The sequence below is a fragment of the Drosophila nasuta genome, chromosome 2L (genome assembly GCF_023558535.2).
Source record: "Drosophila nasuta strain 15112-1781.00 chromosome 2L, ASM2355853v1, whole genome shotgun sequence".
NCBI lineage: Eukaryota > Metazoa > Arthropoda > Insecta > Diptera > Drosophilidae > Drosophila > Drosophila nasuta.
In genome coordinates this window covers 9,629,216-9,656,740 of record NC_083455.1, presented here as the reverse complement: position 1 = coordinate 9,656,740, position 27,525 = coordinate 9,629,216, and the positions used below count along the sequence as shown (strand labels likewise).

The window sequence follows — 27,525 nt, the reverse complement described above, 5'->3', positions numbered from 1 at the left end:
ACTTATTAAAGCAGAAAACCTGTTATAATTGATTAAAGAAATTGATTAAATGCAATTAAGTAATCATTATCATACTTCAAACAAAACAATCTCAGATTACAATTATTTAAGACTATATTCAAAAATAAAATATAATCTTGACACTGAATTTGCGTAATAATCAAATTTAATATCGATTAAATTGAAGTAAATGCAAATCAAAACGATATTTTACTTATTTTATTCACTTGTTCAATTCAAGTTACCGATTCATTAAAGATCTACGTTAATAATGCCACAGATTAATCATTTCACATCACATTCACAGCAATTACTAATCATAAATCATAAAATACACCATTCGATAGTAATCGATAGAACAGTTTTCTATGAAAAGCCTCCCCCTCACATTAATCCACTCATTTTCCCTTTATCAATGGCACACGTGTCGTATACTTGATACGTGTCCAGTCATTGTAAGAGTTGCGCTTTGTAATATCCTTTTCCTATGAACCCCAAACCAAAGTTTATTAACTGTGTCATTATGAACAGCTTTATCATCATCCTATCATAATCGATAAACATAATCAGTAGCCGAAACTTGAAATCAAATTTTCTTTGCAAATAATACAAACCCCCCCAAAAAAAACGAGGAAAAGAAAAGTAAAGTGGATGATTCAAAAAGTTAACCAAGTTAATAATAAGCTGTGTAAGGCCATCAACAGCTTTGAAACGATGCACGTTTCATCTGCCTGATAGTTGCCAACTTTTGACGCTGATTAATTTGTGTAGAGCAGGACAAGAGATGTCGCGAAACAGAGATAGCTAGAGAACTACAGGTAGAGATGAATGGAAGAGAACAACGCGTTGATAAGCTTTCGAGTTTTTGACCTGATAAGCAAAGAAAAAAAACTTGCCTTTTATGTTATCTTACATCATTGTGGAAATATTTTTTCATTTTGTTTTTTTTTTTGCTTGTTCACTCGACATTTTTGCACGTTTTTCGCGCGTTTTGTAGGCTTGACTGTTGTTTCTCTTCTTCTTATACGTGCTTTACTCTCCACATTATTGTTTGCTTTGCTTTTTGGCTTGGCTTATCGCACATTTCATTTACATTGCCGCTTCACATTGTTCTTTATCAATAGAGAAGAAGTTTTTTTTGTCTCGCTCTCTCTCTCTCTCTGAAAATTTGATTGAATTTGCTGCTGTTGTCGCTTTTGTTTGTGTTGATTACAAGTAATCGATAAGTTGTGAGCACAAGTGGACAAAATACCGATATTGATTGCTGTTAATTACTAATTATTTTGTGGAACAAAATGTTCACACAGTTATCGAATTGTAAATAAATTGACTCGATTCTCAATGTCTTCGAAAACTATTTGCTGAACATCTCAAATAATATATCGATAGCTATGTATCGATAAGCAAGCCAGTTATCACTTATCGCATCTCCATCAAAGCAACTTCCTCATTAATTCAATTGACCGCGTGCGTCTGTTCTTTCCATCTCTCTTTCTCCGTGCTTCTCTGCATGATAACCAATTTGCCATAGAATCTATCATTTTATCAGCAACAAGATTCAGCTTCACCTGTTATACTCACATACACATACACCCACACACACACGAAAAATATTAGCCGCAACCAAAAACTTTAACACATTTTCATTTCTTTTCAACGCGCGCTGCACAAAAAAACTAGCGTAGCCAAAAGAGAGGAAAAGGGAAGCGGAAGTAACAAAGTTGGAGCCACTCACAGCAGGAGAGTGACAAAGAGAGAAGGAGAGAAAGAGAAAGGGGAGCAAAGGCGGGGAGAGACACGTAATTTAATAAAATGCCAAAGTCCTCAGCTGCACATTGCAAGCCAGACAGACAGCGACAGACGAAATAAAACGAAACAACACACACACACACATGCACACTCACACAACATTGAACAGTGAGCAGTGAACAGTGAAAAGGGAACAGTGGAACAGGGAACAGAACGTGAGAGCAGCGACTCATCGAATCACCTGCCGCCCACGCGTGAGCTGCCCGCACACAGACACACTCACACGTGCTCTCAATTTAAGCGTCTGTGCTTGTGTGTGTGTTGAGGATTTGTTGGAATGGAATTGCAATACAAGACAAACAGAAAAAATACAGAAGTGTATGAAATGAATGTCCGTATGTCGGCATTGGCATCGGAATCGGCTGGGGCATCGGCATCGACTGCCTCTTTCTCTGCTTCTCACATTACAGTTGCCAATTCAAACTGTGAATTATGAGCAGAGGTTTTATGCTTTTCGTTTTTGTTGTTCTTGCTTCGCAAAGGCTGAAAGGAACAAGTTATGTCTGTGCTTTATGTTCTTTTTTAAGCTGTCTTACTGCTTATTCCAAAGGATTTTACACACTTGCTAAAGACTTCGAGAATATTTCAGTACTTCTCCGTAATAATATCAATTATACCAATGTCATGCAATAAAAATTTATTTATTTTTAAAATTCAAAATGTTATGCTAAACAAAACCAAATAATTTAAATCAATAGAAATTACATCAATAGAAATAAATTGTAATTCTAATAGTGAAGAGTATTTTATTTTATTCTTATCTCTTACTGTGTTAATAAAAAGGAATCAAATACATATGTATTTAGTTATTAAATGGAAAAATACTTTAGCGTCATACATTTAAGCCATCTCACACCTCTATAAGCAAACGCAAAGTGAGATCAGCAGTATTTTGCATTCCCCCAATTTCTCTCACTCCTTTTCTCTCCTTTCTCTTACACTGTCGCATCAGCTACATGCTGATTAACACTTCATTTTTCATGCAAAAACTTCCAATCACCGACAGCAACAACAAGAACAACAAGAGCAGCAGGAACAACAATTACAGCAGCAGCAAAAGCAGCAACAACGACAACGACGGCGACAGTGTGAAAAACGTGTCGATGCATGTGCGCCATGAATGTCAACGCACAGAAGAAGAAGCAGCCAAAACAAAACTGAACTCAAGCAAACAATAAGAGAGAAGGAGAGAGAGGCGTCCAACCACCCACAGAGCAAAAGCCATTTGCCATTGCACTCGCACTTAGTGTTTGTGCTTTATTTTGTGTAGAAATAAATGTACATACATTACATTATACACAAATAGCTATTTGTATTTGTTGTTTTTTCACAATTTCACAAAACGTCTATTGGTTTTTATATAGTTTTAAACGTTTTCACATGTTTTTGCATCATGCGCATTAGTTTTAATGGCAATAGCCAACATAAAAATCCCATAAACGTCATACTATTATACTATTACCCCCCTCCCATCATATTCGCACTCCACACAGATGCAATTGATGCCAGTACCCTTTGCAGTATAACTGACGCGACGTCTTCGTCTTGCTCTTTGTCGGAGCGCCAGCAACAGCAGCTTTTGCTGCTATCGCTCTTCCCTCCTACTTTCACTTCCTCTTCCTCTTTAGTTCTTTATGCAATTTGTTTTGGTATTAAAATCGCATTGCAAGCGTGCCAAATGCATTTATACATTTATTACAAAAGTAGTTATCGATAAGATTCGTTTTAATCCGTAATGCAATCGATAGCACAAAACGACTACCTGTTAACTGTAATGAGATTATTATGTATATCGATAAATAAGAAAAACTTGCAGGCCATTTAGATTTACACAAATTAATATGAGACGATAATTATAAATATCGATAAGTGCTAATAAGCTTACTATATTAGCACTTAGCACTTATTAACATACAGAAATTATATTTAGAATCTCATTTAAATGTTTTCAAAGAACTTATTGCATTTTCATAAAATTCGCTGAATTATTTTTCTTAGAAATAAGATATTTTAAAGGCATTTAAAATGCACTCGCTGTAGAAAAGTAAGAAACGAAACCAAAATTTCATTGAAAATTACTGAAATGCAATATCGATAAACTCTTTTTGAAATTTGCCTTTTTAATTTCATGAACCACCAATCAATAATTAATCAGCCAATATCATTTTGTCTACATCACTAATTGTGTGTTTGCATTCTTTCTGGGCGTATTATCTTACGCGCATTCTCTTATTTAATTGCATAGCAACCGTTATAAATGTAATCCGTCTCCCTCTAGAATTGTGGCGCCCAACCACATACACACACACACACACACACATGTCCTTGCTTCACATCTCTCGTTGGCACTGTTTTATTCACATTTCATTTGAATGCAAATTTCTACGTTTCTTTTTTTTTGTGTTTTGTATTCAATGGCAAAAGAAAATTCCACAAATCCAGCAACAGAGCAACGGGAGCAGCGACGTTAACGGCGACAGCGACGCCCACTTAAAGCAAATGGATACGCAAAGGCAATACACACACACACATATGTAAGTAAATTTAGCATCCGCAGCACATGTTGTTGTCGTTGTGTTGGTGTTGTTGTTGCCGCCGGTTGTTTTATAAATAAACGGCAACAAGCTGCTCGCAGCTCACGCGGCGTCAAAAATAGACAACGAAGGCAACCAAAGAGCGCGTAATCAACACAGAGAGCAAGCGAGAGAGAGAGTGAGTGAGTTAAAGCGAAGTAAGAAGAGAGCGAACAACTCTGGCTTTCTCTCAGTGAGCATTGAATTCAAAGTCGCTATTTTTACACATTTATTTAATTTATCGACAAGTATTTGACAAGTTTCAATTGTTGAGCTATTTTGGGAAACACAAACAATTAGAGACACTAACTTGGCTTTAATTTGGCATCACCTGCTTTTTGCTTTGTATCGGCCAAGGGGCTTTTAAAGGGGCGGGGTTACTTTAATAATCATTATTGTAGTTATTTCGGTTGTTGTGTAGACAACAATATAATTTTGCAGCCACAATTTATGGCCTTATAATTGCCGACGTATTTGTGCAATTTGCTATTTTTAACCCACTTTGCTTGCGGTTTTTTGTTGCTCAGTTGCCGAGTTTCTCAGCTTCTTCTTCTTCTTTTTCGTCACCATATTCTGGGTTTTTGCTGTTGTTGTTTCATTTTTGCAAAACAGTTGTTTTGTTTGTGGCATTTTGTCATGCCTTGCATTCGCATATCTTAATACACTTTAGAAGAGTCTTCTGAATATTATAAAAAACAAATTTCCACAAATCTTAATCTGTAAAAGTTGAATTTGTTTTTTAAAAAATTGCATTGAAATCAATTCTAAAATATTCTCAAACCATTTTTATTGTTTATTTTTAGTAATTCCGATATTAAAGCGTATGCCATATTCGACTTTGTAGCTTTGTTATTCCTCTTGCTTTGTTGCCTTGTGTTTCGACTCGTTTCGCCTTGTCGCCTGATTTATTTAGTTTGGCAATCAAAAGCGTTAAGCAAATTTTTGATGAGATTCAGTCGCATGCCGTTAATTGGGCATAATGGGATATATCTTTTCCTTGACGATTGACAGATCAGAAGTGTGTGTGGGGAATTTGAAAATTCAAGAAATGAGTCATCAAAAATCACGAATACGTAATTGCTGATAGTTCAAAGCATATAATTTGTTGAAGATAATTTAGTCGAAATACAATTAAAATATGAAATAAGACTTTATGAAAGAATCACAAATTACATTTTAAATAATCCATGGAGGAAATTTTAATTTAAAATACTGTATTTACAAGATTGTTATAATATATTATATTATATTTTCAAAGATGAATTTAGTTGAAGTACAAATTAAGTAAATTTCCAACTTGTATACATAAATTGTTTCAATGAATCACACTTTTGATTTGAATATTATGTTAAACCCTTGGTGTAAATATTCCTATAAGATATAGTCATCAGATTAACTAGAAAAACATTACTATACAACCTGAAGTTTAAGTTGATCATGACCCAATCGTTTTTATAGCTACAAAAGTCTCTTAAGTATAGCTTTATAACTGAGCGAATACTTGGCATAGCAACAGCTGGAAAGAATGAAAAGCGGATTTCATTCAGCTCAGCTGTATAATGGTTTATTTTATGCGTTACACATTGCTTGATTGTCACTGCAAGCAAGACTATAATAAGGCGTTTCAGACTTTTGTCGGTCACTGTAAGCTGCAATTTTCTATAGATTTTCCATTCCTATCGCGTTGCGCTTCAACGAGTCTTGTTACATTTGACCAAATAACAAGCTTGACAGTGAAATTCATGAAATGTCATTTTCAAATGAAATTACCTCGACTTTGATTAGTTATCCAGCTGCCATCAGATGTATTTATTATTTGCAAAATAAAATAAATAAAACTCAAACAAATTAGGTGCAAACATTTTGCACGCAAAGTAAACATTTTAACAGCAATTACATTGGATGTGTGTGCAGTACATACATTCATTACATTTGTAATGTATACATTCATAAATGCATGTTTAGAAGAGCACATCGAGTCAATTGGGGGTTTTACACCGCTATTCTTCCCCTCCTCCCCCCCTTCGCAGCACAATCAATAGACATTACAATAACAAAAGCGACAAAAACGTAACAGAAATTTTCAACTAAAAGCCACTCAACTAATAAAATAAACAAAAACAAGGCAAATGCGTGACACACTCGACGTACGAGCGGAATGGGGAAGGGGAGGAGGGGGGAATTGCTCTTGCTTGCACATTGCGGCATTTTGTTGTTGTTGGTGCTGCGCCTATAGAGAGAACTTACAATGTAATCCACAGGCAAATACACATGCACATAAACGCTCTCTCTCTCTCACACACACATACGCACACAGCAGGAAGCGCACAATGAGCGTCGACGTCGGACGACAGTTTATCGATCGTCGAAACACACACATACGCAATAAATGAGAGCAAAGCAGAGCGAGGTGCTCCACACTCTCACACATACTGACACACACATGCTCGTAAATATTTCATGTGCAAGCATTGCATAAATATTTCATTTATGTTATTTTTGTTGTTCTTTCTTATTGCTGCGCTGCTTCAGCTGCTGCTGCTCAGTAAAATGTCGTATTAACACCTAATTGTGGCAAACGAGTGAGAGCGAGACAAAACAGAGATAAAAGAGCAGACGACAAGAGAGCAGAGAGCAAAGAGCAACGAAGACAGCCCCAAACATTCAAATGATGAGCCTCTTCTTATATTGGCTTTGTTTTTGTGAATGAGAGATGTCGTAGAAAAACTACGGCAAAAAAAGGCAATAATAAAAAACGACAAAATCGCCACAACGTAGATAAATAAACATTGTTAATTATTTATTTAAAATTAAGAAGAATGAGAATGATTATGACATATTTTTTAATTTAGGAATCTCTGGAAGTTCCTTAAAATGAGAGAGAGAAAGAATTTCTTTATTTGTAGTATTTTTTAGTATTTCAGTATTTAGTTAGAACATAGGAATCTTGACACCTCTTTAGGAATGATATTTTACATTCAAATTATAAAATTTAGATATAATATCCTCTTCTAAAACAGAGTTTGTTTTATTCCCGCTTTCAATGCAATCTTAATTAGTGAGATTAACATTCAAATAATTGAAGTTATGAATACGAAATGGAAATATCTGCAACTGGGATAATGCACTCAAATATAATTACAATCTACAAGAAGTACTATGTAATTTTCGTATCAATCATAAATGAATGAAATGAATGTTTTTCCTCATGAATGCTACACACACAATTAAGTGAAACAAAACCCAACCACAACAACAGCAACAACAATTATCAACCTGACTGCATGTTATGCTCGGTATTCCCAATGCAATCAGAAGGAGGACAAAGCACAGGACACAGGACACACACAGGAGCGACCGAGGACTTCCACTTCTGAGGGTTGTCCTACATTTCAGTTATGAAAAATGTATATTCGACATTTAATGGAAATAGGAAAAAGAAAAAAAGGGTTAAAAAGGCATTGACAAAAGTTCTTCAGTTAACCATTGCGTGACGTGCAAAAGTGTGTGTGTGTGTGTGTGGTTTGTTAAAGGGAGATGGCAGCAAGTGCGAAAGAGATGGGAAGAGAGAAGCTAACGAGGGTTGAGAAATCCATAAAAGTAATAAAAGTGGTTCATATATTTTACGAGTACTTGTATTATGCTCATGTTCTATAAGCAATTTCAATATCAATTTATTGCCACCACAATTCCACTCGTAGTTATCGATTAGAGCGATTATTCACGAATCGATAAACAAGCGAAAAGCTCGATAGTAAAGTTATTGATACTAATTGATAGTCTCGATTGCAATAATGATGTATCGTTTAGCAAGAAATAAACAATAATAGTGAGCAACATTTATTGACAGTCTAATTTTTGTTGTCGTTATCGATAGTTTGTGAACGCGATAAATTCAATAGTGTGAATATCAATCGATAGTGTATTTAAGCAAAAACTACATATTAGGTTGGCCAAAAAGTCTTGCGGTATTTCCGATAGGTGTCTTTGCAAGCGCGTAGTTCTAGTTCTATTTATCGAATCGGTTCATGCGATACCTTTTTGGAAAGCTCTTTTCCCGCGCTAACACGTGTTTGATTTATTGTTTCCACCGCACAACGATGGTTTCAACGTTTTCGTTCTGGTGCGGAGGTGGTCGAAGATGCGCCACGGTCCGGAAGGCCTGTCGTTGAAAATTGCGATAAAATCGCCGAATTGATCGAAAGAGATCGGCATAGTAGCACCCGTAGCATCGGCCAAGAGCTTGGCATGAGTCATCAAACCGTTTTAAACCATTTGAAGAAGCTTGGATTAAAAAAAAAGCTAGATGTATGGGTGCCACACGACTTGACGCAAAAAAACATTTTTGGCCGTATGGATGCATGCGAATCGCTTCTGAATCGCAATAAAATCGACCCGTTTTTGAAGCGGATGGTGACTGGCGATGAAAAGTGGATCACTTACGATAACGTGAAGCGCAAACGGTCGTGGTCGAAAAGCGGTGAAGCTGCCCAGACGGTGGCCAAGCTTGGATTGACGGCCAGGAAGGTTCTTCTGTGTGTTTGGTGGGATTGGCAGGGAATCATCCACTATGAGCTGCTCTCCTATGGCCAAACGCTCAATTCGGACCTGTACTGCCAACAACTGGACCGCTTGAATGCAGCACTCAAGCAGAAGAGGCCATCTTTGGTCAACAGAGGCCGAATTGTCTTCCATCAGGACAACGCCAGGCCACACACATCTTTGGAGACGCGCCAGAAGCTCCGGGAGTTCGGATGGGATTGCATCCACCGTATAGTCCGGATCTCGCACCAAGTGATTACCACCTATTTCTGTCCATGGCGAACGACCTTGGTAGTCGGAAATTGGCCACAAGAGAGTCCTGTGAAAATTGGCTCTCCGAGTTTTTTGCCAATAGAAAAGCGAGCTTCTATAAGAGGGGCATTATGAAGTTGGCATCTCGTTGGGAACTCGTCATCGAACAAAACGGCGCATATTTGACTTAAATCGCATTATTCTAACCAATTTTATGAACAATTGAAAATTCAATAAAAATACCGCAAGACTTTTTGGCCAACCTAATATAATTGCTAAGCCTACAGCCTATTATTTATTGTTAATTATTATTTGACATAAAACAATATTTGAAAACACAGACTCGATAAATTGAAATACTCTGACAGTTAGCGGAAGTTTCTCACGCGAAGATGAGCAGAGCAGAAGAGGAAGGCACTGGAGGACCACACACAACAATCGAACATTCATTAAAAAGTCCTTCAGTAAAGCTTCAGGTTACAATAATTTCAACCACGACAAATTTATCCCTACACCGGAAATGCTTGAGTGGACCGAATGAAGCGACAGACGACAGTGAAAGAAGAAGAGGAAATATATAACTGAGAAACTGGGTTTTGGGTGGGGAGAGAGAAAGAGAGAATCTCCCTCAAGGCAAGTCGCTGGACGGCGTCCAGTTCAGCGCATTAAGCACAAAAACAAACAAACAAGAGCGACCCCCAAAGGCTTGTCGTCGAGGCGAGGTCCTGCCAGTATCCTTCCCCCCCCTAACACACTCACACACATCTTGCTGTCAATATTAATAACAGCAGCAAGCAGGAAAGAGACGACAGACCGAGAGGGAATGAAAGAGAGCACAGAGAAAAAAACGTCAACTGCAAATAAATGGCAAATAAGTTTTTGTTTTTATTTGCAGTTCACGAAGCCACGAAGGACACTAACTTGGCCCAATCCCTCCACCTCATCCTCTTCCTACTCCTCCTCCTCCTTCTGCCCCATTCCCCTCCTTCTAGCTATCAGGACATCAGCACCCCAAAACAGTTTAGTTGGCAACGCCGCTTTCGCTGTCAGCGTGCAAAAGTGCAACTTATTTACTGCTTCCGCGTCCTCTCACTCTCTCTCTCTCTCTCTCTCTCTCCCTCTTTCGTTCTTCGATTCGAGGGGGGTTAGATGAAAGCCCCAAGAACTCGGGGTAAACTCAAGAACTTACGAACCCAGATCCAAGCAACAGCAACAGCAAAACAATGACACACAGTTCTAGTTAAGGTTTTATTCATATTGATAGCCTTGAGGAACCCCTTCGTTGACACACCCCTCCCTCCTCCCCCTGGCCCAACCTTGCCCTGTAGGTAAGTCCTAGTTTAGCGATTTTTCTTTCAAGTTTCTTTTAACTTTTGCTCTTGTATTGTTCCTTGTTCTATTGATTAGTTCATGCAATACTTTGCTCACATTCTCTTACAAAATTCTTTTCCTTTTCGTTATTAAAACTCCCGCATTTCTATTTTTTCTTAGCTTAGCTTTTGACTCCTTCGTTGTCAGTTGGCATTTTACCTTATGTTGATGCGTTCTGACTTTAAGCATTTCATTTTTGAGCTGTTCCAACATTCCTCACTTAAAATTAAAGATTTCAAAGACTCCTTAAGGGAAACGGAAATGGAACAAGTTATAGAAAAATAATATAAAATGACAAACAAGTTTCTATATGATATTACATAACAATTTTGTGAGATATTCTTTAAAGACTTGTTTCAAAATACTTCCGTGAGATATCATTTAAGGACTTCAATACATTGAAACCTGTTTAGAATTGAATTTTCCTTGAAATAAATCCAAATCCCAGCAAAGCTAATGAAAATGCTATATTTATATTTCCAATATACATAATAAGTAACCCTGTTTATTAGTTTTCTCCTCTGACATTAGTATTTACTGTCGAGGTTCCAAAAGTATTTATTATATAAAACATCATATTAATATCTCACACAAATTTTATGAAATATTAGAGACTTGTTTTGCTTGTGTGATAACATTGAAGAGTTCTTTTCATTGATAAGTCTTTTGAATTGCCGTTTTCTTCAAAATAAAAAGAAAAATTCCAACAGGATTGTCTGTATATAAGTGTTGATAGTTCATTTGCATAACAATGTTTATTAGTTTTCATATTACTTTATCTAACATTGGATTTCGTCTTTGAGGTTCCCGAGTATTTATTTCATAACACATCATATTACTTCATTATAATTAAAATTTGAATTAAATATTTTTATATTTTTACTACTATTGCTACTCAACTTCTCCTTTCTTTTATTGTATTAATATTTGCCAATATCTCATAGTAATTTCTCAAGTAATTTAATTTCTCAATACAATCCAATCGGGTTTCTTAATTGCAGAGCATCAACACCAAATGCCAAGCTAAAGGCAGCTAAAGACCTGGCAGCCATTTGAGTCTCAGAGTCCTTGTCTCTGTATCAGTTGCAGTTGCAGTTGTTGTGGGCTTAAAGTGGCAAACACTTGTGTGTCGCGCCTTCTAAGTGGCACACACACACACAGACAGACACATAAAGCAGAGGTGGTGAAGAGGAGAAGAGGGAAAGCATCGCCAAGGCGACGACAACAAAGTCGTCCAGTGTCCTTCAGCGGCTGATGGGCGTGGCCGGCAACAGTAGCGCATGCAACAGTTAATCACTTATGTATGTGAGTGTGCAAAAGTAGATGTGTGTGTGTGTGTGTGTGGCAAGGTGCAACAGGGAACTACTCTTGGTGGCAAGTTCTCAGTCACAGCGACACCTTGAGAGAGTGAGAGAGAGAGAGAGAGAGAGAGAGAGAGAGAGAGAGAGAGAGAAGAGCTTGGCTTGGCCATTAAAAAACAGGTCGACATCGAGGTGTGCCCGCAACTTAAATGCATTACTCTTCAAGTTATGCACAAGTGACAAATGGAATGCACAAAGATACTAACTGAATAATGTGCAGATAAGTATTCGCAATAAAAGATATAGCATTGATAGTATAGCAAACTTATTTAAACTCACTCTATAAGTCACATTCTTTTAGTTCTTAGAAATCAGCTGAGCAATAAGATTACTTATGAAATTTTACTCAAATATATATTATCTAACTCATTAATCATTTCATAATGAAGTTTTATATAGAAGTATACGATATCTTAAGAGTTTATATATTAAATCTAGCAAACTTATGTAGGAGGCAACAAAGCAAAGAACAATTTTGTAGTTTGAATCAAATATTGAAAGTAACAAAAAAGTTAATCTTTATATTAAAAAGATCATTCTGCCTTAAGATGACTTTACTATATCATATTGTGTTCATATCCTTCAGTAATTTATTGCGATATCTATCCTTTGAAGCTGGCAAACATACTATATAGAGAAATTATGTTTCTCTAAGCAAAGAACAGATATTTTATGGATCAATATAGTTGAATTGAGCAAATGTTTAATTATGAAGAGATATTTGAAAGATCAAAATAGTTGGTTTAAGCTAATTTTTAGTTTTAAAGAGATATTTAAAAAATCAAAATAGTTCATCTATTCTAATTATTCAATATTATATATTACCAACTTTGTATATTAAATAAAAACAAGAAAGCCACTGTGGAGTGTGCTCGATAATAGTAAAATAGTGCGGTATTATTCTTAAAATATGCCTAGTTAATATACCGAAAAATACCCAAATATACCAAAGGCTTTTTTCTGGAATATCAGCATACTCTTACATTCCAAGTGTTCATACCTAATTAATAATCCGAAAAAAATACTTAAATATACTGAAGTCTTTTTTATGACATCAATATACTATTGGATTACAAATATACTATATAGTGAAAAATATAGCAGATTGTGAGCCAAAGCAGCAATTGAGATCCGATTGCAGTAGCAATTAAAAATTATCTATATTTTGGAAAGATCTTTCTTATAGGAACTATATAACATAGTCATCCTATCCAACTGTTAGCTACTGTTAACGATGTTTACCTTCTTATAGTGGATAACAAACTAAAAGAGAAACAAAAGTTTAGATTTTAAAATATTATAATACTATGTGATATAGTCACCCTAATCTTCTGTTTTTGATATCTACCTTCTAAAGACAGACCAACCAGACTAACCAGCTACATCAAAGTAGCTTCAAAGCTGACAGACCAATGTGCATGGAAGCAAGCAGACAGATAGATAGAGAGACAGACATATAGTTGGAATGGGGTTAACAAAGCAGTCAAGCATACATATGGTTCATGAATCACTGTCGACATCAAGCTCTAGCCTATTCAAATGGATGGCAACTGCAGCACGATTAGCCAAACGAATGATTCATTAACAAATTCAAACAACGAGTATTACAAATAGTCCGAGTGTGTGTTGTATTCATTGGCTTTATACGTGGCATATTCACAGTGCTAACTCGCAGCATTCACTCTATTCATAATAGATGAGACACGAGTGTCCGTCTCTCTGTGTTTGTGTGTATGTGTGTTTGTTTTCGAATTGGAAGAAGTCCATTCCACTTTACATAACACATCAAACTGAATTCATGATTCATGTGCAATTTCTAGTTCAAATAACCAAACCCACGACGAAAATCCCTTTTTGGGGCCAAACGCCACGCCCAGTCCAATAACCAATAGACATCGAGACATCGAGACTGCTCGACTCCTTTCAGTTTCCCCTCCCTAGACGGCTTGCCTCCTTCTTTATGTGGCACACACTTAAACTATTGACCTACACACCTAATTGATATGCCGCACGTAGAGTCAACAATCAAAAGGCAAACCAAACCGGACAGCAGACGAAAGGAGAGAGAGAAAAAGAGGGGGCGGAAAATAGGGGAAAGAAATCTCTAGAGGATTGCCAGTTTTTATGTCGAAATTATACATTTTATTATGTCATTTTAATGCGACACACACACACAAACTTGGAGAGCGAGAATGTAAACTAAACAGACAGTTCTCCATTCCCTCTTTCCCGCTTTCCCTCTCTCCAGCATAGATCATAAATCAGCAACAGTTTTGAAAGGATGTAAAGCAGGCTGAAGGCAGGAGTGAAATCAGAGGAAAGCGTGCAAAACTTTTCCTGCGCGCAAGTTTTATGACTCTGTCAGAAATGCTAAGGATACTTCAGACTGCCACCCAGAAGAGAATGTTTCTCCTTTGCTCAGTCGGGCATATATAATTTTCATACCTTATAAAATCGCGCAACACAGCACAGACACAACACAACACACTGTGATTCGTTTAGATTCTTTTTTTTGTTGTGCCAAAAAAGAATAAAAGACAGAAAAGGAAAAGGATTTTTGTTGGGCAGCCATGACAGATGTTTCTGCGCCCACTTGAGGGATGCAAATGAAAGAGATGGCACTAAAGAATGCGCTCTCCAACAAAGACAGAGAGAGGGAGAGAGTGAGAGAAAGAAAAGAGAGAGCCAGACTGCCTGCCAAATTGTTTTATGCGTCCGTCCATCGATAAAGTAAATCACTTCCCTTAACATTTATACGTGCTTTTGACACCCGGTAGCCAAGGAAAAGAAAGGTATTCCAGACTGTATATAAAGTATATAATTTCCGGAATTAAAAACTAAGTAGATCTCAGAAACATTAAAGAGTATAAAGGAAAGAACTTAAAAAAATAATTCAGATAAGTATTTTGCAACTTTTCAACATTTTATCGGGTATCTTACAGTCAACCACTTTAAACTACACATTTCTTATTCCGTATTTTGTTTGGTGCTGTTCTTCGGTATTTTTCCTCTTGTGAGGGGTTCACATTCGCATTCGACTTGTTTGCCTTTTGTATACGTTCCGTTAAGCTTCCCCTTGGCTTAATGATGAGCGACCCAATGATAGCGACAATTATTGGACATGTGTCGCTGCACGGGGGAAGTTTCACTGGCGCATGGGAAAATGGGAAAACAGGAAAAACTGTGTGGCAATGGCAACTGCTGAAAGAGCTAATTAAACATTTACTGATTGCAGATGAGCTTTATTAACCTTTAATCTATGAATATTTCGAATTATTATTCTTGCAAATGCTTAAGGTAAAAATCTTGCCAATTTTCAATTAGATGAAACTTTAATTTACTGATGAGCTTTAATAACTTTTTATCTATCAATAATGGTAGGAACAAAATTCTTATGTGCTTTCAATTAGATGGAAGTTTAATTTATTGATAGCGGATATTCTTACTTCAAAAGAGAAAATACTAGAGATTAATTTAAATGTTAATTAAACTACAAGTTGTATGAAAAGTTTGGTATAAATTACCACAAAATATTTAAAAAACGTATCTAAACTTTAATAAGCTTTAACAAAGCTCAAAACACATTTCAAATGGTATAAAATTTGAGAAGATCGCTTCAAATCACTTTTTAACTTTGTCATAACTGTGTTGTTTAAGTATTACTTCTAAATAATACAGATTATCCACCTAAGTAACAAATAAACTTTAAAAGCGCATGTAATCTTTTAGAAGCTTTGACAAAGCTTAAAGCCAAAATTAAATCGTATGATATTCTGTAAAGATTTGATCAAATAACTTTTAAACTTTATTATAACAGTGTTGTTTAGGTAGTACTTTAAAGTAATACAGATTATCCTAGGTAATACAGATTAGCCTAAGTAACGCATAAACTTTAAAAACGTAAGCAAACTTTTAGAAGCTTTTTAACATACATAACTTAAGGCACATATCAAAATGTACAAATTTTGAGACGATTGCTTCAAATTAAAATGTTGTTTAGATACGAATTTAACATAATACAGATTAAAAGCATAAATAAATCCATGATTTCGGTTAATTGTGAAATTACTTCGCTGAACTTTAAAAGCTTTTAAGCAATTAGTAGGCTTTCTTTGTACATAATTAATGAGAACAGGTAATTAAGTCGGCACTTTGATTGGAAAAAAGACACTTCTACATTCTTGGCTTAACGATGGAATCAATTTAAACGGAAAAATAAGCTAATCATCGAGTTGTGCGAACATCATGATGAGGAATGAAAGGTCATTGGAAATGAAATTTAGATGGCGAATCGCTATAGCAATATACCATTTATCATTAAGGGCCCTTTCGGTTCCCTAGAGGGGCCTCTGCATATAATGAAAATGAAAAGGCAGCTTGCAGCACTTGCACTCACTTAACTATTCATAACTGACACAAGCACACGCACACTAACTCATTGTCACACACATTCACACACTGACAAATTTAAATAATTCAACGAAAGAAATTCGCTTTTTTAGCCATGACAACAGAGGGTCGAAAGCGACTAGGTGAGAGAGATGGAAATAAAGGAGAGAGAGAGGATGAGTAAAGCCACAAAAACCAGAAACTTGCAGTCGTCTATGTGTCTGTGTATGTGTGTGTGTGTTCAGCCAGGACACGGCAAGGGCACAAAAAACGGAGTAAGCGAGAAAGAGAGAGAGATAGAGAGGGAAGAGCGCAGCATTGAGTGGCGGAATGTCGGATGGAGATTGCGATTGCGGCCAACTCGCGCGTTAGACACACATTAAAATTGCAATTTTAGAAAAATTAAAATTTTATCTGCGCATTTTCAATTTGCACTCAAAGAAAATATATCGCTAATGCTTTTACAACTTTAAATAAGCATATTGCAATGAGTTGTTGTTGGTTTAAAGCATGTTTTAAGAGGAGTTTATGTAAATATCAAAATAAGACTAAATGTAAATTTGATTTGTCTTACCAAAAATGATAAAAATACACTTGTTTAGCTTAGAAAAATGTATTGAAATTGTTTGTGTCTTAAAGAATTATTATTATTAATGGTTAATTTAAATTTTCCTATAAGTTTAGTATAACTTTATTGATAGAAGTTGACAATTTACATACGAAATATTTGAATTGATATTCGATACATATCTAATTACATAATTAGAAGTAAAATGAATAACTTTGTTTAGCTTGGATAAACATTTTTCAAAATTTATAGCCTTACAAATAGTTTCATTAGAGGACTTTATTTAAAATTGTTGAAATTTCAGATCTAAAATATTGTCATAAATATTCTGTAACCAATTTACTTATTGAAGTTTGAGATCTAAAATGTTCTAATAAATATTCTGTAACCAATTTGATTTCCTTTTTACAGCATAGGCAAATATATTACAATTGTGATTGAACAAATAAAAAAAAGATAATAAAACATGATCTTTCTGCTTAATAAAAATGTGCTAAAAGTGTGCAATAATTCAAATCGAGCTCGTAACTGAGAAATTCTCTCACTCGGTATCTGAATTTTCCAAATAACTAATTCAGTTTTATGGGGCACAGAAAATGCCGTTCGTCTCTTTGCAGCAGCTTGTTGATTATGAAAGAAAAACAAACAAACAGACGAACGAACGAATGAACGAACAAACAAGCAGAAGTTTTTACAAATGAAAATATCTAATGAAACTGGTTGAGCTCGTCAAATTAGGTATGCAGGTTTATACGGTTGTTAACTGCGCCGACAACCCACAGCACAGAGGGTAATAAGCATGAGAGCTGGGAAGGGGAGACGATTTCAGTCAGAGACAGAGAGAGTCAAATTGAGAAGTTGCGAGTTTGAGTTTTTCGGCCCTCAAGAAATGGACGTTGTTGGAGCGCAGCAAAGAAATCTGTTATGGTTAAACTTTTAGCGCACAGTAAAACTTTTCGACAAATTGCAGCGAAGACTGCACACAATGCTTAAAGTGAAGTAGAGTGAAGAGTGGAGAGAGTGAGGGGAATGAAACAGTGCGTGGCGACGACGACGACGCCGGCTAAAATCTACTATAAACTCGTACGTAAAGTAGAAAGAAAGAGAAAAAAAAACTTTTAGATTTTTCTACTTTGGTCAAGGTGGCCACACTAAATTGTAGCGGCAGGAGGGGGGAGAGAGCGGGAGCGAGTTAAAAACCGCAAACTTGACAGCACATATTCCTCCCTCCGTCCCTCTCTCTCTCTCACGCTCTCTCACTTTGGTTCCATCTGTTATCTTCATACTCTAGTTGCTTGTGCTGCTTTTGCTCTGTTTATTGTATGGCGCTAAAAGCAACTGGGGAGCATTTTATAGTGCTGTCTCGCTCACTCCATTTCAGGCGGCATTGCAAAGTCGTAATGTGGGCGTGCAATTTTCAATTATACATTTTAGTGGTCGCCGCAGCTCATTGATAGCCCAACAAGAAGAAGAAGACGGTGAAGAAGAAGCAGAGCAAGAAGAAGAGAAGCGACAGCAAAATAGAGAAGCACAGGCGAAAATAATATAAAGAATATAAAAAGGGTTGCGAGAGCGCGAGGCAGAAATGAGAAAAGTTTTATACTCGGAACCCACCAAAAGCAGCAAATGGAAAGAAAACTTGTGTCTGCGAATTTCCGCATCATTTTCCCATGTTCATGTGTGTGTGTGAGTATGTGTGAGTAATGTGGCATTAGGGAAAAGCAGCTTGTCTTGTTTATATTGAATATCTTTTGCGTATTACAAAACTGCTCGGGGAATATGTTGAGCTTATTTTCATTTGGAAACGATGACAAACCTATTAAAACCCTATTTCAAATAAACGATCTTTTTATATAGTCCAGAACTATAATTAACTGAACACTTAATAGACTAATTTCTAAACTGATTTATATTCAACAAAACTTGGATCTCAAACATTTAGATATTTGGGGGAGGTAACTCATTTTGGGAACGATGAGAAATCTGTTCAAGATTTACAATGCGGAAAATAATGCCGCCAAAAACCGAAAGTGTGAACAGACAAATATTATTTTCATAAGTAAGAAATTCACATGTAAAATACTCAGTCAATATCTTCTTTCACAAAATTTACGAATTATCCCAGTATAGATTATAAATATAAACTATACGAACATATTAAATAGCCATATTATAAAGTTTTTTGACTCTGCGAAAAGAAAGAATCCCAGGGGATGTTTTAAAAGCTCTTCGCCGCAGCTGCAATCTTATTCATTAAAATTCATTTTTTGATTGTTAAAAATAAATGTCTTATCTTTCGAAACAAGATAAGTGTTTAGAGCTATAAAAAACTTGATTAAAATTTCAGTTTTTTTTTACCATTCCCTTACCGTAAGTTTACTAAACAGATCTCAAAAAGAAATTAACATTTAAAATGTTCTAAAACAATGCTTGTGTTTTTAATACTTCACTGTATGATTAAATAACACTTTGTTATCATTCTATAACAATTGAAATTAAAAAAAAAGGCGAAGAAATCAATTTAATACCATAATATTACGATTTCATGCTTTTTAAATCTTCTGTTTTTTTAGGAAATTCCCTGTCAATCGATTAAGAAAAATCCCCCATTTTTAAGGGTTTTCCCCTTATCGTAAATCGTTAGAGGATATTGGTATATAGTATAGTACATATATAGTATTTTATAGTATATAGTATGGTATATTATAGTATATAGTAATTGAGAATGTAAGCTTACCGTGGTTTCGTTAGTTTTTTCATATGAATATCCATGTCCCGTTGCTGCTGACGTTGTGGTTGTTGTCGTTTGCTGTTGCTGCTGTTGACGCGATTGTTGTTGTTGTTGTTGCTGGTATTTCCCCTACATTAGAACCTTGGTTGGCAGGTGACGGAAGGTGGTGGTGGTGGGGGGAGGTTAATCCAACGTTAATAATTGTGCAACAACAACAACTCCTGAGATATTGAGAGCGAGCGGCGATTGGCGACGCCGTTGCTCTCTGTAGCTTTAAACACTTGTGGTTGTTGTTGTTGTTGAAATAGTTGTTGTTGATTTTGTGCTGCTCCTGTTGAGAAGAGGTTAAAGTTGGCGATGGCTTTTGAGCACCGCATGAGTTGTGGTTGCTGTTGTTGTTTTTGGTGTTACTTTTCCTCTTGTTTTTATTATTGGCAGGTTGCTGGCGTTGGTGTTGTTGTTGTTGTTGTTGCTGTTGTTGTAGCTGTGTTGGTTTAGTTAACATTTAACAATTATAAGTTTAATAATTTTTGTATGAGTAATATTGCTCGATTTACAATGTTGATTGAGGTTGATTTTGTTGTTATTTTACATTGTTATTGTTGTTATTGTGTTTATGGGGAATTTGATATTTGTTGTTGTTCTTGTTGTTGTCGTTGTTACTTAAGCACTTTGGGCGCATAGAAAAATTGTTGTTGTTAAATTTTAGAATATGCACTTGCTAATATTTTATATCTACTCGTAATTTAATATATATTCTTATTTTGTTTAAAGTAAATTTGCTAAAGTAATTGCGTTGAATTTAGTTTTATGTTTTCTTTATAGTTGTTAGCAAGCTGATAATAATTAATTATTTAGTTGTTCGTTGTTATATGAAATATATGCGTGTATATATAGTTGGTGTATATACGATTTGGAATTAATATTAATTAATGTATTAGTTAAAGATTTGATTGCATCGTTTAACGCACTTTTCGCATTATCGAAATTTTTGCATTTTGTCCAAGTGCTACAATATTTTTTTTTATGTAAGTAATGATGTAATGATATATGTATGTATATATAACGATATATTGTATATATATATAATAGTATAATAACTATTGGAAGGCGTACTTTTTTATAGGCTTTATAAGTTTGCTGCTCATAAAATGTTATGCGTTTTGTTAGGTTTTTCCTCTTGTTAAAGCTAATGGCTACGATGTTTTCAATAATTATATATATATATATATATTATTCTATTATTTTATTAATACATTTTTTTGTTTTGTGTTTTGCTCGGCTTTCTTGTTGTATTATTTATTGCTTGTTTTGTTGAGGCGCTTTTAATTATGATTTATTATTAAGTTTTCGTTTTGTTTTGTGTGTTTTCTGGGCTGTAAAGTGAAATTGCATTATTAAAAAAGATGATCACGATGATAATGCACCCAATAATATCAACAACATAAATGTATTTATCGGTGTTTGTGCTTATTTTCTTTTGTGTGTGACCAGATACTCGAAAAGTTTGAGATACACGAAAAATATTTAAAACAACAACAAGTACAACAATCATTACAAAGAATACGATATTTTATAGTGTCATCCTTCTCTATCCTTAGTGCTCTCTAACGAAGTTTACATAAGTAATAACAACAACATCAACATTAGCAACAACAACAACAACACACACACAAGGATATTTAAGGGCTCTCTCACTATCAGTTTGACCTCTCTCACTCGGCTCAATTTCTCTCTCCCTCTCTCACTCTTTGCTTAACAGCTGTTGATCGCAATTGCATTGAGCAGCGTTGCCAACCACATTTGTAAGCAAGGCACGAGTTGTGTTGCCAACGCTCTCGTAGCTTGTAGCAGCAGCTGCGACTTTGGATGCGTTGTTGATGGAAAAACAGCAGGTGTTAAATAAAAATCAAAAAATGTACTTCACAGCAAGAACAACAACAGCATGATGAGCACAAGTCAAACGACACAACGTGTAATGATTTCATATGTACATAAATACTCATACAGTCACATGGCCTCAGCATACGCTAAATTCTTATGTATTTATGCTTGCCTGTGGCTGTGTGTGTGTGAGAGAGCACACAAAATTGCCTGCGCTGTTATTGTTGTTGTTTTTGTAACATTTCATTCATTATGTTATGCACAGTTGTTGTTGTTGCTGCTGCTGCTGTTATAGGCAAACTCAACCCAAAGGGCAACGCACGCATACCCGTTTTTTTTTTGTGCTTGACGCCGCTGCCTAACAGCAACAACAACAGCAATAAGAGTGTCTTGGCGGCAGTTCCGTTACGTGCGAGCGAGAGCGTACGAGAGAGTACGTTTGAAAAATTTTACAAAAAAAAAGACAACTTTGAAGTCAATGCGCATTTCACTTTTTCTATAACGTTATTTTTTTGTCTTTGCGAAAGCGAAATTTAGTGTGTTTTATACTGTTGTGGCTGCTGCTGTGGCTGTTGTTTTTGCTATTTGCTTTAATTAATTATTTGCATAACATTTGCAAAAGGCGCTGTTAGAGTCTGAGCGAGTAAGTGAGGGAGCGAGCGAGAGCGATAATAATAAAAATAATTCGCACTGTGCATGTATTTGTATTTCAAGTATATGGATGCGTGTACGTGAGTGTGTATGCGTGTTTAGTTGGCCCGTTGGTCAACAGGGGGCGGCAGGCGGCAGCGACGGTAACGCGGCGTTGCTCTACTTGCGACTGCGACGACGGCGACTGCGACGGCAACAGAGTAATTGTGACGCGTTTTGTTTTTATTGCTTTGTCATAAATAATTAATAAATACAACTTACGTATTACACATGCATATACATTATATATATGCATACAAATATATATTTGAATTTTGCTTTTGCTTTTACATTTGAATTTGCTTTTCACATTTGATTTGATTTTCTTTTTTTTGCTCTTTGCTTGCACTTTATTGCACTTCTTTTAACACACACTTTGATTTTTTCAATAATTTCTATTTCATATTTATATATTATTATTTAGCATGGCGTTTTAGATTCGACGGGCGCGTGTACAGATGGATGAGAAAAAAATTTCACGATTTGTCGCTATTCGCTTTTTCCATACACATCTTATGCGGCGCGACGTCGTTCTGTTACTGTTGGAACAACAAAAAACAAAACTGTTAACACTGGCGCCAAACTGCTAACCGGGTATGTTAAGTGTGCTTAGCGGAGAGCAATGTTCGACTCGAATTGTGCATGTTAAGGCACTGTTATTTAACAGGTGGCGCTCACGCTCTGCAAAGTTCGCCTTGGGAGAGTGCGAGAGACAAAACTTGAGAGAGAGCGCCAGCAAAATATCTTATGATGAGTTAAAGACACACACACAAACATTGCTGATGCATTGCGTTTTCCGAAGATCATTAAAAAACAGTATTTAGTTCAATTGTTCAAAAATTGTATCGAAAATGTATTGTTGTACGACAACAACAACATATGTTTGCTACGTTTTTGCCGCGCATTCCGTTTTGTGCGCTCTTTCGCTCACGGCGACAATAAAAATTGTGAATGAATGTTTGAGAGCAAAAAGCAGAGTAAAGAGAGCAAGCGAGAGAGAGCGCGCCTGACGTTTTCGCCTGTTGTTTGTTGTTACTTTTGCTGATGTGCGTGAGTGTGTGCATGCGTGTGTTTGTTGTTGCTAGTTAATGTTAGTGTTGCCAATGCATTGGAATTTGAAACCGTGCGAATAACGACAACAACATCAAAATGCTATTGCTTTTGTTTGTTTGACTTTATGAAATGTGTTATTGTATTAAATGCTCGTTTAGATAAACATTGATAATTGTTATGGGGGATCAACAACATATTAAAGATTCGTCAATTAGCACCATTACAGATTTGTTTGAAGAATTACGAATTACATAGAGAAAATACTTTGCGAGGCTCAAAGATTTAAGATGCTTATCTAGCGACCTTTGATAGACTTTGAATGAGACGCAAATTTACAACATTACGTCAGTTGTTATCGATAACAACGCTCTCAATGCTCGATGTTCGATAAGAATTTAAAAACTTACTTTATGCAGTATTTGAAAGGTGCATACAATTTAATTTTCTATTTTATCATTTTTCTGCCGATTAAAATTGTGCGAAATTTGTGCTAAAAATAAACAATTTTATAGTCGAGCATTTTTCTTTAGTTTTTATTGGCATGTCCGTTTCAAACAATTAAAAGTCTTATCAGAAATGTGTTAAGGTGTATGTGTACGTGTGTGTTGACCAGGCGTGTTTATGTGTGAGTTGCACAGATAATAGAATAAATACATAGCAATAACAGCAAAAGCAAAAACAATTCAAGAGCAGTAGCAAAAGCAAAAATTAGTTGATTTACGTGTTTCAAACAAGAGTTTTTAGTTTTGCACATCAAAAGTAAATTGTACAAAAACAAATCTGACTCACACACGCAGACACTTACTGAGAGCGGGAGTGTGGAGAGAGCAAGAGCGGGAGAGCGACTCAAGAGAGTGGCGGCTTGTCTGACATTTGACGTTTTGTTTGTGTGCTTTGCGCATTCACAATAAGCGCGCGAATCGCGCATAGCAAATTAAAATTAAAAAAAAAGACAACTACAAAAATTACACTAAAAAAATGAGGCGCAATGAAATTAAGAGGAGACAGCTAGACAGGGAGAGCGAGCTTGCAAAAATGCTTTGCAGCGGGAGAGAGAAGGGGCGAAACTTTTGACTTACAACTCTTGTGTGTGGCATTTGTTTTTAACAAAAATATATAAACTGATGTTAAGTTACTCACCTTTTTGAATTAAAATGCAAACGCATCAAAAATATTGTTGTTGTGTTCGTTGTGCGAAATAAAGAAATGTTTAAACATTATTTAACACAAATACTACTAATCAACACACACACGCACGCATACATGCAAACGTTGTGACGAGACGACGACAGCGACACACACACACACTCACACACGCATACATTGAATGCGACATGCTGCTATTTTTTTGGTGTGTGTGTGTTTCTCTTTCACCAGTGTTGTAGTGTTGTATAGCAGCAAATTAATTGTTGTTGTTGTGTTTAGGGCGGCTATTGCCTTGCGACTTTGTTGTTGTTGTTCTTTTTATGTATTACATTTTAATCAACAACAAAAGAAAAACGTACGCAAAATGCAGTCAAAGTCACTAACACAATTACACATGCTTACACATACGCACACACACGTAAACGCACACACACAAGCACGAGTGGGGCACGCATACACCAACAGCAACTAGTAAATTCTGCGACACTTACGAAAAAATATTTCTTTTTTTGTATTTGTATTTGTATGTAGGCTATATTAAACAAATTTTTGTATTGCTAATTGCACTGCACTTGATTTACACATATCCGGCCAATTGAGGCACTTAGCTGGCACTCATTGTTTGCTTTTAATTGTAATGCGTTTTGTTTTAAATCGAATTAATATTTTAATTTTTTTTGTTGCGTGTTTTGCTGTTGTGTGCAACGAGTTTTTTTTGGTACTGTGTGACCGCAGTAATGCAAAAATTCAACAGCTGTTTGCAATTACCCAAAAATCTGGTCACGCCAATTTAATAAATGTCACAAGAAATGGTCACACCACAATGCTCATCCGATAACCGATTTAGATAACACTATTGTAAACAACACTGACAGCTGCAATGCGTACAGAGCCATTTTGAGTAACGGTGCTGCTCTTAGCAAATGCATTAACAGGTAGCCTCCAATATGTAAATATTAAGCAGCAACAGATGTTTTATGCTGGCCAGACTGCGCAAATCATGTATAGAGCTGGTAAAATATATATTTTTTAAAATTTAATAATGAAAATATGAAATTAAAAGCAAAATTGGATAAGATTGCTGAAATATTTGAACCATTTAAATTAGACTGCAAAAGTCAGCAGTGTTGCTGGCAATAACATTCATGTAAATCAGCTGTTAGCGGCAAAATAACACTGCGGCTGTAGTTGCAGTTGTGATAAATTCAATTTAATTGTGTAGAAAAAAAATCAAATTTAATGCAGTTACGTTGGTATTAAATATGGTATGTATTTTAGCAATGATTGTCTATGTTTCTTGATGTATTTATTGAACTTTATTTACTTGGTCGTGTGCCATCGATTGAATAATAATGTTAACATTTGTTTTGTTTGAATTCTCAGTGTGCCAGTTGAGCTGTAATTTAAATGTGGAGAATGTTGAAAAAATCCAATTTGTTGGGTACTTTAGTAAAGTCAAAGACTGCTGTGCCTTCTCGCGCTTTGCACTTAAAACGTCGTGAAGTTTACCAAGTGAGTTCCCTGAGAAATCCGCTGCCAATATAAATTAACATTACGCTACTTTACAGCAATGTTATCGCATCCTCGGTGTACATGAGAGCGCCGATCAAAATACCGTTCGTCAAGCGTATCTGGATCTGGTGAAGCGTGTGCATCCCGATGCGGACAGCGACGAGGCGAGTAGTGAACGTTTTCAACAAGTCGACGAAGCTTTCCGCGTGCTGCAAGAGAAATTCGCCAAAGGGCGACGCAACATCAGCGAGAACGATGATGAACCGTTGGAGTTTGATATCAAACACACAGCTCCACAGCATCGTCAGTATCTATCGAACGATGGCATTGGCATAGGGACGCCCTTTCAGCGTCAGAAGCAATATCAACAGGTGCGCGCCATGAAGGCGCAAGAGCATGTCCTGGAACATCGCATTGAGAAGGCGGCGGCTGGAGAATCGGATTTGATGCAGAAGAAACCAGGAGGAGGAAGTTACTATGGCAAACATGCCATCAAAACCAAATATGGCATTGAGCGTGTGGTCGAGGATCTTATACAGGAGGCCATGTCCAAGGGGGATTTCAATAATTTGAATGGGGCAGGCAAACCATTGTCCACAGCTCAAATGCAGAATCCCTATTTGGATTTTACCACTCACAAGCTTAACAAGATTATGCTGGACAATGGCTTCACCCCAGAATGGATAATGATGAGTCGTGACATACGTGAAGCGGTCCAAGAGCTCAAGCAGCAAATACGCAAGGAACGCAGCTTCTACGGTGATTGGCCGCTAACGAACTCTGATCAACAGGCAGCTTGGAAATCCTTTACTCAACTGCATGAGGAGCAAGTTCGAGAATTGAACAAATTAATTGACAAGTACAATTTGATTGTGCCCATTTTGGAGAATCAGTTCTTTCGCCAGCACCTGGATAAATTAGCCGAAAGTATCTTCAAAGAACCGAATTTACAGCGCAATCTTCCACGACCCAAACAAAGCGTCAAATCCAAATCAGAAGTCAAGGAAAGGAACTTCATGGTCACTTTCTTCTCCAGCATGGGATTCTAAGATGACTTCAACAATATTTGGCTGTATATGTTTGTGAACAATTGGTGATATTAGTAAATTAGATAATATAAATGACTGTTGATTTATTGTTAACTCTTTGGCAAAACCAAAAAAAAACTTGTTATTCTATTAATAAATTTTAAAATGAATCCATTATTCATCTTAGTAAACTCAATCGTTAATATAATATATAAGTTTTATTTTACAGCAGTAAATTAATATAACTGTTAGTATTTGAATTATTATTAAATGTTTAGAATATTACCTTTCTTACTTGTATAATTCTTCCATTTGTTGGTCGAATTCATCTGTTTAATAAGAAGAAAATAAATACACTTATAGCACCCACTATAATGCACTGCTTTGTGTAATTATTATTACCTTTTCACCAACTAATGTTGCAAAAAAATAAATTTTGATGTATTGTTAGTAACAAAACTGAATCATTAATGTTTAGATTAGAAGCGAATATGTGAAGATCATTTCTGAAATTATATTAATATTCAAAGTTCGACTGAAAGGATATATATAGGATAATCATAAGTTTACTCACTTTTGAGTATTTGCACATCTATTGAAAGCGTCTAAACATTTT

The 27,525-nt window shown here is 36.0% G+C and overlaps 2 protein-coding genes across 6 annotated transcripts in view; one reads left to right on the top strand and one right to left on the bottom strand.

Annotated features, from left to right (window-relative positions):
- Positions 1 to 25,097, bottom strand: part of LOC132798984 (AF4/FMR2 family member lilli) — a 131,196-nt gene extending 106,099 nt beyond the window's left edge. Inside the window, exons 1-2 of one of the 4 annotated variants that reach the window (XM_060811065.1) lie at positions 24,861 to 25,097; positions 19,603 to 20,080 (exon numbers count right to left, since the gene is read on the bottom strand). Coding sequence is in view for 1 of the 4 variants with exons in the window: in XM_060811067.1 (XP_060667050.1) it covers positions 19,603 to 19,637 (35 nt within the window). In the remaining 3 variants the exon portion in view is untranslated. Of the gene's footprint in view, positions 1 to 19,602; positions 20,249 to 22,392; positions 22,706 to 24,363; positions 24,836 to 24,860 lie in introns of those variants that run through there. The other 3 variants (XM_060811063.1, XM_060811064.1, XM_060811067.1) reach the window with 3 other exon arrangements.
- A 179-nt stretch (positions 25,098 to 25,276) lies between these two features.
- On the top strand, positions 25,277 to 27,092 carry LOC132798989 (dnaJ homolog subfamily C member 28). 2 transcript variants are annotated; one of them, XM_060811075.1, is made up of 3 exons: positions 25,277 to 25,382; positions 25,753 to 25,881; positions 25,938 to 27,092. In XM_060811075.1, exons 2-3 carry the CDS (start codon positions 25,777 to 25,779, stop codon positions 26,928 to 26,930), a joined length of 1,098 nt encoding a protein of 365 aa, XP_060667058.1. In that variant the 5' UTR covers positions 25,277 to 25,382; positions 25,753 to 25,776; the 3' UTR covers positions 26,931 to 27,092. The 2 variants fall into 2 exon arrangements, with proteins under 2 accessions (XP_060667058.1, XP_060667057.1); XM_060811074.1 differs by lacking the exon at positions 25,277 to 25,382 and adding an exon at positions 25,453 to 25,634.
- Positions 27,093 to 27,525: the final 433 nt, after the last annotated feature.

Coding starts and splice junctions, on each gene's coding strand:
- LOC132798989 (XM_060811075.1), top strand. CDS start 25,777: ATGTGGAGAATGTTGAAAAAATCCAATTTGTTGGGTACTTTAGTAAAG. Junction 25,882..25,937: donor AACGTCGTGAAGTTTACCAA/GTGAGTTCCCTG, acceptor GCTACTTTACAG/CAATGTTATCGCATCCTCGG.